At 39.6% G+C, this 17,326-nt stretch overlaps 1 protein-coding gene across 3 annotated transcripts in view; it reads right to left on the bottom strand.

Annotated features, from left to right (window-relative positions):
- Nucleotides 1–361: 361 nt before the first annotated feature.
- Nucleotides 362–17,326, bottom strand: part of LOC125454261 (extended synaptotagmin-3-like) — a 141,299-nt gene continuing 124,334 nt past the window's right edge. For 2 of the 3 annotated variants that reach the window (XM_048534852.2, XM_048534853.2), the window contains 7 exons: nucleotides 15,043–15,192; nucleotides 8,748–9,088; nucleotides 6,324–6,422; nucleotides 4,735–4,866; nucleotides 4,230–4,335; nucleotides 2,943–2,992; nucleotides 362–2,100 (listed from right to left, as the gene is read on the bottom strand). In XM_048534852.2, the coding sequence (XP_048390809.2) occupies nucleotides 2,049–2,100; nucleotides 2,943–2,992; nucleotides 4,230–4,335; nucleotides 4,735–4,866; nucleotides 6,324–6,422; nucleotides 8,748–9,088; nucleotides 15,043–15,192 (930 nt within the window). In that variant the 3' untranslated portion in view covers nucleotides 362–2,048. The remainder of the gene's footprint in view (nucleotides 2,101–2,942; nucleotides 2,993–4,229; nucleotides 4,336–4,734; nucleotides 4,867–6,323; nucleotides 6,423–8,747; nucleotides 9,089–15,042; nucleotides 15,193–17,326) is intronic. The other variant, XM_048534854.2, reaches the window with a different exon arrangement.

Consider the following 17,326-nt stretch of genomic DNA (forward strand, 5'->3'; position numbering starts at 1 on the left):
AATCTTAAAGCAAGTACTTCATATGATAAGATCTTATGGAAGAAGCAGTATGAACTGTCCCCCTTCTATCCATCTAACAATCCAATTTCAGACCTTATTTACCTTGCCTGCTGAAACTTTTCTTTGGGACAGTTTTCACTTACCATCTCCCTGTGCAAAGAATGAGTAAGTGCAGTGGATTAGCCACACAAGTTGAATGGGCTATGTCACTAACTTGGCTGTAGAATCTGAAAGTTAAACAATAACTAATGGCTTGGAATTTTTTTTTATACCTAAGCTTTGTAGGTTGATTACATTTTAGTGACTAATCACTAGAAAGTCAGGTTTTTGTTTGTTACATTTATTTATTGCCAGGAACCAGATCAAGTAAACACAGTTGTTTATTTGAAATTAGTTTATTTACAGCTGCTAACAAATAGCAAATCATTTCAGTGGCCATGCTCAGTCATGAGCATATTCTTTAAAGCAGCATACTCTAACCAACATCAAATAATATTTACAAATGTAAACACTTCGATAAAAATAGACCTATTTTCCTTAATATAAGTGTTAACTGGCAATATTTGCAACATTTTTAATTGTTGTAAGAATTAGTCAATCAGTTCTTAAATTGTTTTCCATAACCCATTAATGTGAATCAATAGCATGACTCACTATTTGGTTATTAGACAATTCCAGCTCCACAAGTAAAAGTACCTTGTACAAAGTTGGTTTCTCAAGCCAGGAAACTTATGTAAAAATTAATTAGTAGCAAAACAAGTTAAATAGGATCTGGGGAAATAATCAATTAATGCATGCACCCAGAATACTAGTACAAATCAACTTTATCTAGTGTATAAGCTGACATCAGCAATGAGATTTTTAACATAGTTCATTCAGAAAAGTAAAGAAAATGTTTGGTACTGTCAATTTTTCTCAGTTCAATGAGTTCAACACAAATGGGTATGAAAGCCAAGATGAGATTGTTATGGCACATAAGCTATCAGATATTTCCTTAAAGATTGAGAAATGGGGAAATGAGAGAGAGTGAAAGATCTTGAGTCCATGTACACATTGGTAAAGTTACTGCGTGGTTTCTAAAATCCCAATATTTTAAATGGGATAGAACACTGGACAGGCTACTCGCAGGAAATACCCAAGATTGACCATGGTTGTATTTAAAGATTTGGAGTAATCACAAGGTTTACTCCTGCTGCTGTATCTTGTGATTATTCAGTCCCCTGACCCTATTCGACTATTCAGATGGGTCTTACTGATCTGTACTTAAGCTCCATTATTTGGCTTTGATCTACATCCCTTTTTGCCAATCAACTCATTTGTAACATCAATTAGCTAAGGATTTTGAACCAACAGCCTTGATTGGACCCGAACTTGAATACTGTATATCATTTCAGGCTTTACACCACAAATGATCACACTACTTTTCTCTAAAACCAATAACTGGTATTTTGAAGGACTAAACTGATGATAGTTTGCTTAAACTCTCAAATTGTATAAGCTTCAGATATGTAGTGATTCATTTTAGATTCTATAACAAATAAATCTTAGTGGACTAACAAAAACACTGTATCAAATCTCTAAATTCAGGACTGGAAGTGGGAATGTAGATTGTTTTTCCTTCAGAAGGCTTTGGTCCTGGTTTAATGAAATTTGCAAGACTTTGCTGTTGATCTTGGACAAAGTTGTCGAGGATTTAAAGTGCAGGACAACTTGAATTACATTTCTATTAACCTATATATACAACTGACTAGGGCGATTGGCCGTGCAGGCTGGAGGATGAATAGTGCACTTCTTTTCTGTAGCGCTATATCCATAAAGCTGTAGCTACTTAACTTGAATATAGCAGTGATTAGAGCACCTGGCTTAGTGAAAGAATTGACCTTTTTGGATACGTAGTCAAGAAATGTAGGCATATACACAGTTCTGTCTCCTGCAATGTGGTCGTCAAGTCTTAACAGTATGCACATTCAGTGATTTAACATGAAAATATACAGATCTTTCACCAAACAAAACCACTAAATATCAAACGAGCTTCTGGATTAATAGCATTAAAGGTTTTCTGTCACTTTGCTTGGCAATCCATCATTGGTCAGTTTATACCTATGAAGATGACGAAAAGGAAAATCAGTAAAATGTTAGGAAAGAAACAAATTTTCCACATTGAACATTGCAAATCTGACACATTCAGCAAAATGTTTGTTAAAAGCCACAGTCATTGAGTACTCATTTCACTATTTCCCCAGGTCAAAATTGTAGCTAGTGTCAGAATGGACATATTAATTGGCAACTCCAGAATTCAGAACCATTTAATTTAAATTATTGTGCGCTACACTGAAGACATATTGGATGTTTAACAAAATTGGTGATGTAAATTTTGACCTCTTTCTTCTTTTCCACATGTCCAGCCCAACCAGGTTACTTCACTCATTTAGTAGTATTGATTCCAGGAAATTAAGAAAAAGGGACCTAATTGAATGATAAACAGATTTGGATCACAATGTTCTTGTACTTTCTTTTCAATTGCACAAGATTAAAAAGTTAGTTAGTTTAAGAAAGAAATAGTAAGAAATCAGGTTAATATTTCAGGACTAAATGAAAAAGCAGTTGACTGCTGTGAATTTCAGAACACACTCTCCATAACCTGCAGTCCTTAGTTTAGTTACACATGTGAAATTGATATTTGGATTGTTCTCGTATTTCTTCTAAATCAGCTAAAGACAGACAATAAGAAGCAAAATTGGCTATATTCTGATTTACACCATTGTGGCAGGAGGGGATGAAGAACAGGCAATATGGGGATTTGGAAATACTTAAGAGGTCATTGAAGTAATACTTGAGTTTAAAAGTTTTTGTAAAATAGTTTAGTTTTTGTCATAATTGTTTAAAAGAAAAATCAATCTTGGTGATTACTTTAATATTTAGACACAAAGAATACATCTTACCATTCTGTAAAACCTGGGGTTAATTTATCATTTGGGATGTCAATCAAAACCTTCAAAAAAAAAATCAAAATAAGTTAGACTATAATTGCCAATATTTATTTTATTTATACTTGATTTACACACTGAAAATCAAATGCTACAGAAACATGGATTTTAAAAGAAATCCCAATACTGAGGTTATCTTGGATAGAAGAATCTACGCATTAATATTTCTGCAGTAAAGTTTCAACAATTAAAGGAAAAGTAATGAGTCACATAGCAAACAAGCTTGCAATGGCTAAATGCAGAGAGTAGACAACTACGAGACACTAGTCTGATTCAGAATTCTGCCAAGTGTATGTGTAGGGTGCTGCAATATTTCTGTCCTTAGAGGCAAGCTGGAGCAGGGGTGCCGCATGCGTTCCAACTTCTATTCGCTGTTCAATGATTCCTGCTCATAATAGCAAGAGGAGAGGGGCATCAAGCTTTGCTGTAAGCAGCATTCTTCTCTCAATTCAGACACTTAGCAAGATTTCCATCTTCAGTTCAGGAAGTTACTGAAAGCCTGACTTCCAAAGTGAGCTCATTCACCCAGTTTTTGGTCTCTGGGATTTGGGTGTATGCTGAGGTCTAGCCCATGACCTGTCAAGGTGACAATGGACGTGGGTGGATGACAAGGCCAGCAGATGGCCTGACTCAATTTATTAGAAAATAGGGTGTGTTGAATTTATTTCCCCCTTGCCCCTCCATCCCCCAACAAAAAGGAAGTGGTGAATACTTGATTGAAATTCAAAAAATTTTAAAAAAAACAAAGACATGCCAATGTTTTGTGATGGCTTTATAAGCCAGGAACAGGAATGAGGGTAGATTCCTACAATTTGTCCTAGAATGGACAAAGGCGTGAAAATCCAGCTCTCAAGTGAAAAATAGCCATCTGCACAGGATTCCTCAGGGTTGTTCAATCCATGAAACCATCTAATGTAATTTTCTACCTTTTGATACAAAGTACATTCATACATAAGAAATTTGAGTGAGATACTGAAAATTTCTTATGTAATTTAGTTTTTGCTACATCAAATCTGATGCAATTAAGTTAGACAATAAAAGCAAAATTATGCACAATTATTCTATAGGCACTTATTAACTACTTAACTAAATTTGATTTGTAGTAGATGCAAAATACTGATCGTTCTGCTGTTTCTAAACCATAAATGTATTCTTAGCAATAAACAACTGCTCATGGAATGCTAAGAACCTGAATATATTACATCATATTTTGTGCAATCATGATATCTAGAGATTACTTACCTTTCCAAGTTCTTTCCTTTCATGGGATCCAAATGACCGGTTGTTCTTTACAGCAATATCTAATTTTCGTTTTGGAATGTCATCTATTGAAACTGTAAACTCAAATCTGAAAAACAGGTGCAAATGAAACTACAATCAGTGCTGATTTAAATTAAAAACACAACATCTATTAAGCATATACATGCTGAGAATCCTGGATATGTTCTACATTCTCTCTAATTAGCCATGTCCTCTCCATCTGGATCAAATACAAACTGGGATTCTGTTGCTATCATGGAAATGTAACTTGGCAGCCTTTTAAAAGATAATGGATAATAGCCTTGCAAATTGATTGTACAATTAATCATAAACGCAAAAATTAGTTTCAAATGATTCAGTGTTTAGGTATTCAAAACTTACTGTCAATCAGAACAAAAATTTCATGCCACTTGAGCAATCATGTCTGCTTAGTTCCATGGTTTATGAAGCAGATACACAGTATACTTCTGCCTATACATGTACTTACTTTTCATCGTATTGTGGATCCACAGTCTTCTTTTTGACATGTGTTCTCCTCCGGCCTGACCAGCTTTTGTTAGGAAGAAGATAAAGCCGTACATAAGGATCTGATCCATCATTTGAACAGGATATCAGGTTTCTGCAGTACAAATATCAAGCCCATTCAAATTAAATTAAATGGTGCACACAATTCCAGTTATCTTTAGTGAATATAAAAACTTATGTATTACACTAACACCATAAAAAATCTTATATAGTTTGAGGCTTTACAAATATCCTTTATTTGTAATGGAATGAGGGCGTCGCTGATCAGGCAGCATATATTGCTCATTCCAAATGGCCCAGAGTCAATCACACTGCTGTGGATCTGGAGTCACATGGAGGCCAGTCCAGGTAAGGATGGCAGTTTTGCTCCCTAAAGAACATTAGTGAACTAGATGGGTATTTCCAGCAATGAACAACGGATTCATGGTCAACATTAGATTCTTAATTCCAGGTATTTTATTGAATTCAAATCTTCCCACCTGCCATGGCGAGATTCGAGCCTGGGTACCCAGAACATATGTTGGCCAATGAATCCTTTGTAAGAACCTTTTACTTGTATTCTGCTGTTCTATGGCAGAGGTGTGCCTGTACCTAAGCAGTCGGCCTTTGATCCATATATCTTTTTAAATATCCATATTTTTAAAAAAAATCTGTAACTATCAGGTCTTGAATATTGTAAGTGAATCAACTCATCCAGGCTTTTTGGGAAAGGATTCTAGAAACTCATTAACCTTTGTTTGAATTTGATTTAACTCCTAACTGGTTACTCTATATTTTTCAAATTGTACTCCTTTACTCTGGATATCTCAGTGAACAATATTTCTCTGCACTGACCCTCTTAGAATAATTTTAAGTTTCTTAAATATGTTGATTCATCCTTAGTGGCAACGTTTTTACCTTTTGAATCCCAACTTCTTAGGTTGCATTGAAATTCCTAATTTGTTAATCAATAAAGAATATCCAAGTATTAGGTAAAAATAAGGACAGACTCTTGACTTTTAGGTAACTGAATCACATGTGTACCTCCTAACTCAATTATTTCCCAACTTTTATTACAACTTGACCTGAATACCATACCTGCTCTTGCACCACAAGCTATCAACAGAGTACTGGCAGGGAAGTTATCCAAAAAGGAGGATGATGCAGCAAAGTCAACTAATGCATAACATTAAAGATGCTATCGATAAAACTATACATACAAAAATGTTTAGAATTTTTAAAAATAACTTACCTCCTGATTTTAAGACTAGAACAGGCCCTAACACTCTTTTGCTTTGAAAATGCCCATAAGCTGTATGCTTAAGTTTCAGCCTGCAATCTTGAATCAACAGATTAAAACGGTTCATGAAAAACTATGGCATACTGGTGTGATGACCAATGTTTCATTCTATAGTTGCTAGAAACAAAATCAGGCCTCTAGCAAGATTGGTTCGTTGCTTGATTTATTTCACTCCCATTCAGCAGGCAGGGCATGTTTAAGCCACTTATTTTCCTTTATTATCTTTTGCTAATTTATGTACTAACTTAATTGGATCAATTCAGAAGTATTACCTGCAGCAGTGAACAATTACAATCAGACTGTGACGTGCAGTAGAATATCGCACGGTGAGCTGGATTTTGCCTAAAGATTCTTTATTAAGGGCCACACCACTGAAAGAAAAAAATAATTTAAATAGTTTGCTTACTTACTACACATCTGAATGTATTTCAAGTGGTTTGAAACCTTCATTTATGCAATTACTTAGTTGTGTCTTCTCGACATTAGTTACAATAGTTAATACGTACAAACTATGGCAATTAATGTTCACTGACAAACATTGAACTTGACTTGATCACTTTGTAGACTAAGTACCCCTTCAAAGGAAATGTTCTGAATTTCCTAATTCCACTTAATTTTACTTTACAATAGTGTATCTAGAAATTAACATTATTAGCAGCTATTCAGAAAATTTAAAAGCTCAAGAAAGACATTTAGACTCTAATTGTATGCCAACTATCCAACTATTATCCTAGGATAATGTCTGACCGGATATCTGTCCATTAGCTTCAGAGGACGACCCAGGGCATGAGAATTCCTGTCAAAGGTATTACTTGTATGGGCAAGCTGTGTTTCCATTACCATTTCCCTAGCTAATTTATGGCCCTTTCTGGTAAACCCATCATATTTTGGGAGTACGAGATAACAAAGTGTGAAAGATGCTGCTTGGCCTGCTGTGTTCATCCAGCTTCACACTTTGTTATCTCGGATTCTCCAGCACCTGCAGTTCCCATGATCTCTGATCATATTTTGGGAGTAGGCGGTTCAGCATCTTAAGCTTGCTCTACCATGTAATACAATCATAGCTGATTTCATCTTTGCCTCAATTCCGCTTTCTTGCCTGCTGGTCCTTCAACCCGTTACAAAGTAAATATCTGTCTACCTCCTTCTTAAACTTATTCTATGTCCCCACACCACTGCACTCTGGAGTAATGAATTCCAGATTCATGGCCCTTTGAGAGAAGAATCTGTTTTAAATCTGCTACGCCTTATCCTAAAACTATGACCTTTCATTCTAGATTGCTCCACACGAGGAAACATCCATTCTATGTATACTTTATCAATCTACTTTAGCATCTTATATGCCTCAATTTGACATCCTCTTGTTCTTCTAAACTCAACATATAGCCCTGGAATTGCTCAATCTCTCTTCATTAGACCAACTCATCTCTGGAATCAATCTAGTTAACCTACTCAGAACTGTCTTCAATACATCTCCACTTAAGTGAGGAGACCAACATTGCATGCAATATTCCAGGGCAGTCTCACTAATGCCTTTTCATGGATTTACTCTAATTGGTTAGAGATATGTGAACAGATTTTTCATTATACTTTCTTCCTATTCTACTGTAAAATATGGTTAAGAAACTTTCACATCAAGCTTTTGTTAGCTCTCCTGTTTGTGAATAATTGTTCCTAAAATATTCTGCTCAGCAGGGACAGTTTTGATATTGAAATTTTATGATTTAATTTCCAATTTCTAGGCATTAGTAGTTATCTCATTCTCTGATTTATTTTGATTGTGATCAGCCGGCATGGATCTTGCTATACATTCAAAGTCTAGTAACTTTAGGCTACATTTGGGAAAAACTTATAAAGTAACTGAAAATCAATTGATAGCTCTGCAATTGAAGATACAACCTATAAATAAAATGTGAAAAACTGAAGCAGAAACTAAGACAAAGCCAAATCCACAAATAGATCAAGGTGAGATGAGATTAGTTGAGAATGTCAATGTTTTTCTGGCTATTACCCAGGAAGTTTCAAATAATACTTATCATTAGAATTAGAATTATCAGAAAATAACATCAGCACTCATTAGTTTACACAGTAAATTTTATATTTGAGAAAGTAAGGTGGTGGTTTTAACATCTTCAATGGTTTGTATTGTTTTGCAAATCACTGTGCCAAATTTTAGCCTGATACAAGTTAATTGTTCTGTGCTTCTTTCAGTCGTCATCATCTCAAAGTTGTGATGACTCTTAGTTTCACCCGAAATTCCTACCTAGTTAGATTAGATTAGATTCCCTACAGTGTGGGAACAGGCCCTTTGGCCCAACAAGTCCACACCACCCCTGGAGCATCCCACCCAGACCCATCCCCACATAACCCCTGAACACTACGGGCAATTTAGCATGGCCAATCCACCTAGCCTGCACATCTTTGGACTGTGGGAGGAAACTGGAGCACCCGGACGAAACCCACGCAGACACAGGGAGAATGTGCAAACTCCGCACAGACAGTAGCCCGAGGCTGGAATTGAACCTGGGTCCCTGGCACTGTGAGGCTGCAGTGCTAACCACTGAGCCACCGTGCTGCCCCGTTATATTTTAACATGTGTCTCACAGGCTAAAAAAGTAATCTTTAAACAATTAAATTCTGTACTTTAAGTTTCAAAACACAAAATGTTTAATTACAAAAATCAAAATAGACCATACTTTGGCAGCTGCTGAGCGTCAAGGGTAGAAATGGTGAATGACGAGTCAAAAGCAGTCCCAGTCATATCTTTTATAGCATCTGATGAGCTGGATTGTGTTGGAGATATTGGCAGTTCTGATTTAATTTCGTCAGCATCTTTAGGCTGCCTTTCTTCTTTCTCCATTGGGTCATATACTGTACTATCACCACATGACTTTGGAACACTTGTTGATCCTAAAGTTGGAGGAGGAGTGTTTGGCTGGCTTCCATTTTTCTTTTTCTTTATTGAAATAGGACCCTTTTTAAGGGCATTCAGTCCTGTGTAGACACTGTCAGGATCTGGTTCCTCAGTGGTGAGTATCTGTATTTCACAAAGAACAAATATCAACAAGAAACTCTCACCTGGAAACTCTCAGTTTCTAATATTTATCATGATAATTTAATAGTTACTTTTCTCAGATGCTTAGAAGTATGAAGTGATGGATCTTGGTAGAAAGAACATGGACAGACAATGCAAAATAAGGAGAACAATTCTTAAGAGGATGCAGGAGTGGAGGTACCTGGATATAGATATGTATAGATTGTTGAGGGTGGCAAATGGCAGAATACAGCATACAGTATTCTGGTTTTTAAAAAGGGGCAGATAGTGCAGGAGCAAGGTTATATTGAACTTGTACGAGACACTGATAGTCAGCTGGAGTATTGTGTACAGTTCTGGGCACTGTATTTTAAGAATGTAAACATTTTGGAGAGGGAGTGCAGAATAGGTTAACAAGGCCTGTTCCAAAGATGAGAAACTTCAGTTACGAGCATAGCTTGGAGTAATTGAGACTGCTTTCCTTCGAGAGAAAGCTAAGAGCAGATTTGATTGAAGTTTTCAAAATCTTGAAGGAGCTGGACTGAATAGATGAGGACAACCAGTGTCTTCTCAAAGGGTTTGGGAATGAGACGACACAAATATAAGGCAAATTGCAAAAGCAGCAACTGTATTGTGAAACAAAAGTTTCACACAGTGAGTAAATAGGATGTAGAAAGCATTGCTTGGACACATAGCGGAGGCCATTGTTCCCCATAAGCTGTACAAATGCTCTGAAGGTCCACGTGCAGCGATCTGTGTGCCAATGCCATTTGTACGATTTGACATTTGGAACTCGACAATAGATGATTAATTAGATAGAAACAGTACTCAGGGTTATGTGGAAAATGCAGGAGATTGCCATTAAGTCATTATGCTCCTTGGAGATAGCTAGTGCAGACACATTGGGCATAACAATTCTGTGAATCAATTCCATAACACAAAACTGACCAGAATTTTAATGTCATTCTAAATGTTGAGGGTATGACTTCAGATTGTTAAATCCAGGCATGGAAACTGAATGTGCTCATGTTATATGCTTCTGTGCCTTTTTAAAATTAATATATAGCAAGTGCAACTGAAAAGTATATTAACTTGAACAGTAGGAACTTTATTTAAACATAGAAACATATGCATTGGGGGAGTAGGCTATACAGCCTTTCAAACCCACTCTGCCATTTGATAAGACACTGGTCAATCTGACTGGGGCTTCACCTCAACCTTCCGTTATCAATCAAGAATCTGTAACTCAGCATTAAAAATATATATTTAAGAATACATCACTGAAAAAAAACTCTGGTGTTAAATGGAAAATATGGTACGTTGCTGTGATCAAAATCCTCGTTAACTGAGAGAATTGTAGAATATGGAGAAAAACAAAAAACCCAAGGACACAAATTATGTGATATAAAATCCCACCGTCAGCACTAACAGAGAAGGACTGTGCAATAAGGATGCATTTAGACAATGAAGTAAAAAGTAATTTTTTGACTGTCTGACTGTTGTCTGGGATAATGATACAGGTCATTTCAGGATGCAAAGGAATTGATCACATAATATGAAAGTACTGGAATGAGCCCAGTACTGCTTTGAGTTCCCTTGAGGGAAGTAGATAATTTAAACCTTCGTCCATCTTAGGTCAGGTGCTGTTACAACATCATCTTCAAACAGCAGGTGAGATGGTTAGGATTCTTATGAAGTTGTCTGGACTGGTCTTTCCACAGATAAGAATGGAATTTCAACTTCTTGAGAAGATTTGTAGCTCAGTTCGTGAACGAGGTTGTAGACTTGCTCACCGAGCCATTGTGTTTGATTGTAGATGTTTTGTCTCCCTGCTGGGTAACATTGTCCTTGCACCTCCTGTGAAGTTCGCTGACAGGCACACTTACAATGCTACCGAGCAGGGTGACGAAGCGTCTGCAACCAAACACACCTGGCTCGGTGAGCAAGCCGACAACCTCATCCACAACCCAAGCTACAGATCTTCTCAAAAAAAGTTTAAACATCTACAGGCACAACACCCTCAAGCTGGCCTGCAGAAGGAAGACAAATGCCATCAGAGTGTGGCCCGCAAACAACTATACTTCCTGCACACTTCACCGGAGGCACGCTGACAACGTTACCTAGCTGGGCGACGAAACATCTGCAACCAAACACACCAGCTCAGCGAGCGAGTCTGCAATCTCAAGAATGTAATTTATTTCAAAGATCATACTTGTCTGGACCAAGACTGGAATATTCAGGATGATTGCACCTCAGGCATCCTGAACACAACCATGGATGTCCAGGTCCTATACACCTGCATTCCCCATACAGAGAGTCTAAAGGCCCTCCACTTCTTCCTGTCCTGCAGCCCCGACCAGTCCCCCTCCACTGACACCCTCAACAACTTCTTTTAATTCCTCCCATTTTGTACGGACAAAGGGGGTGGCCACGGGTACCCGCATGGGCCCAAGCTATGCCTACCATTTTGTAGGTTACATGGAACAATCCTTCTTCCGTACCTACACTGGGCCTAAACCCCTCCATTACATCGATGCCTGTATTGGTGTCACTTCACGATCCCATGAGGAGTTTGAACAGTTCATCCACTTCACCAACACCTTCCACTCCAACATTAAGTTCACCTGGGCCATCTCTAATACCTCTCTCTCCTTCCTGGGCGCCTCTGTCTCCATCTCCGGCAACCACCTAGAAACCGATATCCATTTCAAGCCGACCAACTCCCACAATTATCTAGAAGACACCTCCTCCCATCCACGTTCCTGCAAAAATGCCATCCCCTATTCCCAATTCCTTCGCCTCCACCACATCTGCTCCCAGGGTGAGGCATTCCACTCCCATACATCTCAGATGGCCTCATTTTTCAAGGACTGCAACTTCACTCCCTCAGGAGTCAAGAATGGCCTTGACTGTGGGTCCTGCATTTTGTGCAACTCATTCCTCAGACCCCCTCCCCGCAATAATAATAAAACTAAAACAGTAACCCCTCGTCCTCACGTACCACCCCACCAACCTCCAGATCCAACGCATCATCCTCCGACACTTACGCCGTCTGCAGTCCGACCCCACCACCAAAGACATTTTTCCCTCCACACTCTTATCTGCCTTCTGGAGGGACCACTCTCTCTGTGACTCCCTTGTCCGCTCCACACTCCCCATCCAGCCCCACCACACTTGGCATGTTTCCCTGCAATCACAGGAAGTGCTTCACCTTTGGCAGCACGGTGGCTCAGTGGTTAGCACGGCAGCCTCACATGACTACGGACCCGGGTTCGATTCCAGCCTCGGGCGACTGTCTGTGTGGAGTTTGCACATTCTCCCCGTGCCTGCATGGGTTTCCTTTGGGTGCTCCAGTTTCCTCCCAAAGTCCAAAGATGTGCAGTCTAGGTGGATCGGCCATGCTAAATTGCCCGTAGGGTTCAGGGGTGTGTGGGTTATAGGGGGATGGGTCTGGGTGGAATGCTTCAAGGGGCAGTGTGGACTTATTGGGCCAAAGGGCCTGTTTCCACACTGTAGGGAATCTAGTCTAATCTAATCTAAAAAAAACCTTCCCCTACACCTCACTCCTCACCCCCCAAACCCATCCCAGGCCCTAAGAAGATCTTCCACAGCAAGCAGATGTTCACCTGCACATCTGCTAATGTGCTATACTGCATCTGCTGTTCCCGTTGTGGCTTCCTCTACTTCGGGGAAACCAAGCGGAGGCTTGGGGACCGCTTTGCAGAATACCTACGCTGAGTTCGCAATAAACAACTGCACCTCCCAGTCGCAAACCATTTCAACTCCCCCTCGCATTCCTTAGACAACATGTCCATCCTGGGCCTCCTGCAGTGCCACAATGACGCTACCCGAAGGTTGCAGGAACAGCAACTCATATTCCGCTTGGGAACCCTGCAGCCTAATGGTATCAATGTGGACTTCAAAAGCTTCAACATCTACCCCCACTCCCCCACCCTCCACTGCATCCCAAAACCAGCCCAGCTCGTCTCCACCTCCCTAACCTGTTCTTCCTTTGACCTATCCCCTTCTCCCACCTCAAGCCCCATCCCCATCTCCTACCTACTAACTTTATCCTGCCCCCTTGGCCTGTCCATCCTCCCTGAACTGACATCTCCTCCCTACTTCCCCACCTACACTTACCTTTACTGGCTTCATCCCCGCTTCTTTGACCGATCTGTCTCCTCTCTACCTATCTTCTCCTCTATTCATCTTCTATCTGCCTCCCACTCTCTCCCTATTTATTTCAGAACCTCCTTCCCCTCCCCCATTTCTGATGAAGGGGCTAGGCCTGAAACGTCTGCTTTCCTGTACCTCTGATGCTGCCTAGCCTGCTGTGTTCATCCAGCTCTACACCTTGTTATCTCAGATTCTCCAGCATCTGCAGTTCCTACTATCTCATGGACAACCACAACATGTTTGATATGAATCATCTTAAAAAGAGGTGAAATCAAAGTAACTTAACTGCAGTTGAAGACTCAGCACTGACCAGTCTGATAGAGGCCTACAATCAAAAGTGGACTGTCCAGCCATGTTCGCGATTCTACTCGTTCCAGCCAAATCCTAGTGATCTTATCAGGAGTGTCTGCCTTCATTTTGGGGATGGGATGGTTTGGGGCTTGGTGTCAAGAATAATCAGTCTGTCTTGCAGACCCACAGTTGCAGAGGGTTGTAAATTATCAGCTACATCTGAGGAGTGTTGAGTCTGAGATTTTCAAAATTGAAATAAGAGTAACAATCAATCGAATTCAGAGAATTTATGACTGAATTAAGTGAGGTTTGGGGCAGAAACATAGGATATTGCCAGTGGTTTCTCAGTAAAAGGTATTAAGTTGGGGCGACTGTGTGTTTTGATTGGGAGTGCAGGTTAAATTGTGGAGGGATTTAAATCAGATGAACCAAGCAAGGCATTGTATTATTTAGACCAGCTCAGACATTCTGAATCAGCAAGTCAGGAGGTTTATTTAATAAACAAGCTTGTGGTTGTGACAAACCCTGTGCTCATACAATTTTGTTCTTAATGAAAATCTCAGATTGTTGGTCTGGTGGGTGGTTGTTGGGGTTGGGGGCGGGGGGAGCGGTTTGTTGACACTGATGGATTCTATTCTGAATCTGTTTACAAATCTACTAAAACTGGTCGTTACTGAATTTCTATGATTTCAACAAAGATGCTGGATAAATATTGATAGCATTGAATTTAGCTTGCTTAAAAAGTTAACAAAGTCCTCCATGTTTTCACATCCGTACAGTAACAGCACATGTAAGAAAGCAAGATGCACCAAAATAGGTCTAAAATTCACTGATATATTTAACCTACAATAGGTCTGTAACAAAGTGGGAATAGAGGTATTCTTCCTCTGAGCCAGTAGCTCCAAGTTCAAATCCCATCCCAAGACTTTATGAACAAGGAAAGTATATTATTTAATGGCCTAACAGAATTTGCACACTGCTGTTGAACCTAAGACAGGATGGATTCCTGGTCAAAAAAAATCACTATTCATTGTGACTATATCATACATGTCAAAGTCTATAGTGACAAAGTAACTGAGACGCACCTCTTTGGATGGCTCAACTGGCTGAACAGCCAGTGTGGATGGCATTTGCGCCAACAGCATATCAACAGTGCTTGAGTAACCACAATCTAACAAGATCCCTTCAACTCATGGAATCAAAGTACATTCTACCTGACTGCCACCTCATGATCTCTTAGGGATACCAGCAAACACTGCAGCAAGGGAGGCAACCATTATTTACAAACTGCTCTAATGGCAGAAGCTAAATCAAAAGACATAGAACATTACAGCACAGTACAGGCCCTTCGGCCCTTGATGTTGTGCTGACCTGTCATACCAATCTGAAGCCCAAAAAGAACCGCACTTTCCACTGCCACATAAGGCGAAAGGTAACAACAGCATTTCTTTGTATTGGAAAACATTAAGAAAAAATATTATTTAACCTACCCGAAGAACCATCTTCAATTTTACAAGGCTGTTGGGGCCCGAGTGTTCTAGTGGAAACCTTTGGTCAAGGGTCATATCTGATGCTTTCAACAACTGATACAAAGGAATGGTCAAGATCCCAAGGGCACACTCCCAGTCTTTGTCTTTGATCTTTTCGAAACAAATTATAACAGTAGTTTGTATACTTTACTTAACAAAACTGAACATAGAACAGAACAGTTTTGCAATAAATTAATGAATATGCATTTATTAACAATATTAGCCAATAATCTACTTAATTCCAGGAAGTAACTTTAAATTATATTGCTTATCCAAACATGCTTCATGTCTATGCAAATTTCTAAACTGTTGGGAAGGGAGAATATTAATTGGATTGTTAATTTTCTAGATGGTAGAAACTAGGAAGTGATCAAAGACAATTATGTGAACTGGACAACTATGAACCAAGCTGTTTTCCTAGTGATAGTGTCAGGGACTGTACGTGTTTGAATAACAGGGTCATTCCAGTTTTTGGATTGTGTAAAGCTCATGAACTGTAATGCTATTCTGGAGCACTCTAGCCTACAATTATCACTAGGCTCAGTTCAACAGTTAGCCCCTATGAATCACAAGTGCAGTTGGCAGACAATCATTCAGCTGCCCACAGTTGTTGGTTTACCAGCACATCAGCAGTGCTCGAGTAACCGCAGTCTAATGAGATCCCTTCAACTCATGGAACCAAAGTACATTTTTGCCTGATTACATCATAAGACACCATGAGGTGGCAAAGGTGCCAGTGTTAGACTGGGGTGAACAAGGTTAGAAATCACACAACACCAGGTTACAGTCCAAAAGATGTATTTAAAATCACAAGCTTTCAGATCGCTTGTCTTTCATCGGCTAAAATGAAGAGAACCACGCAGGCACAGAACTTTCAGGCAGAGATCAAAAGACCTTACAAACGGTGTCAGTACAGTGTCGACAAGCTGAATAAATATCTACAGGTGATTGAAAGCATCAGACGGTGTGAGTAAAGTGTCAACAGCTATATAGCAAGTGAAGGGATGACTTGTGATCCGATTAATTGAGGCAGAGACAATTACAAAAAAAGAATAAAAATAAGATGATTTTGGAGACAAACCAAATAGCTGCACTAATACGATAGGTATAAGAGTTGCATACCGAGGCTCTAAACAAAGTAATACGTAATCCAAACCTGAACAACTTAATTAAGGTAGAGAGATCACAGCAAGTTATCAAGGTGATGGTGTCAAAACAGGACAGTAAGGAAGGTTTTATAGATACAGAACTGTGTCGTGGGGTTAATAATACCACAACATGAGCCCATGATCACAGCTGAGACTGTCTTCATGGGTACGGAACTTGGCTATCAGTTTCTGCTCATCACTTCCACATTGTTCTGTATCTCGAAGATTGCCTTGGAGGACGCTTACCTGAAGATTGGAGGCTGAATGTCCTTGACCCCTGAAGAGTTCCCCGATTGGGAGGGAACATTCCTGTTCCTTACCCATGAAGACAGCCTCAACTGCAATCTTGGATTCATGTTGCACCTCATGTAACCCCACCACACAGTTCTGTATCTGTAAAATCTTGCTTTGACACCATCACCTGATAGCTTGTTATGATTGCTCTAGCTTAATTAGTTTGTACAGTTTTGGGTTAGTTGTTACTTAGTAGACCTTCCGCATGCGACTCTTATACCTATCATGTTATTCTAGTTGGTTTGTCTCTAGCACCGTCTTATTTTAAATTTTCTGTAATTATCTCTCTGCCTCAATTAATTGGATTATAGGTCAACCCTTCAGTTGCTGTGACTAGTCAGTTGCTATACAGCTGTGACACTTACACTATCTGAGACTTTCAATCACCAGCAGAGGCTTATTATTCAGTTTGTCGACACTCCACTCACACCATATGTATGATCTTTTGATTTCTCTGTCTACAAATGCTGTGCCCGTGCGGTTCTCTTCACTTCACCTAAGGTAGGAGCAGCGCTCCAAATGCTTATGATTTCAAATAAACCTGTTGGGCTAAAAACTGGTGTCATTGGACTTATGATTATGATCTCTTAGATTTGCAAGCAATCACTGCAGCAAGGGAGGCAAATGCACTCTATAAGCTGCTCTGTTGGCACAAGCCAACTCAAAAGCATTACACTTGCCAGCATCCAGGGTTGATGCTCCTGCCTCAGAAGGGGAAGGGTGAAAACAGCTAGGCCCCAAACGTCAGCTTTTGTGCTCCTAAGATGCTGCTTGGCCTGCTGTGTTCATCCAGCTCTACACTT

This window comes from Stegostoma tigrinum, chromosome 7, assembly GCF_030684315.1.
Source record: "Stegostoma tigrinum isolate sSteTig4 chromosome 7, sSteTig4.hap1, whole genome shotgun sequence".
NCBI classification, from domain to species: Eukaryota; Metazoa; Chordata; class Chondrichthyes; order Orectolobiformes; family Stegostomatidae; genus Stegostoma; species Stegostoma tigrinum.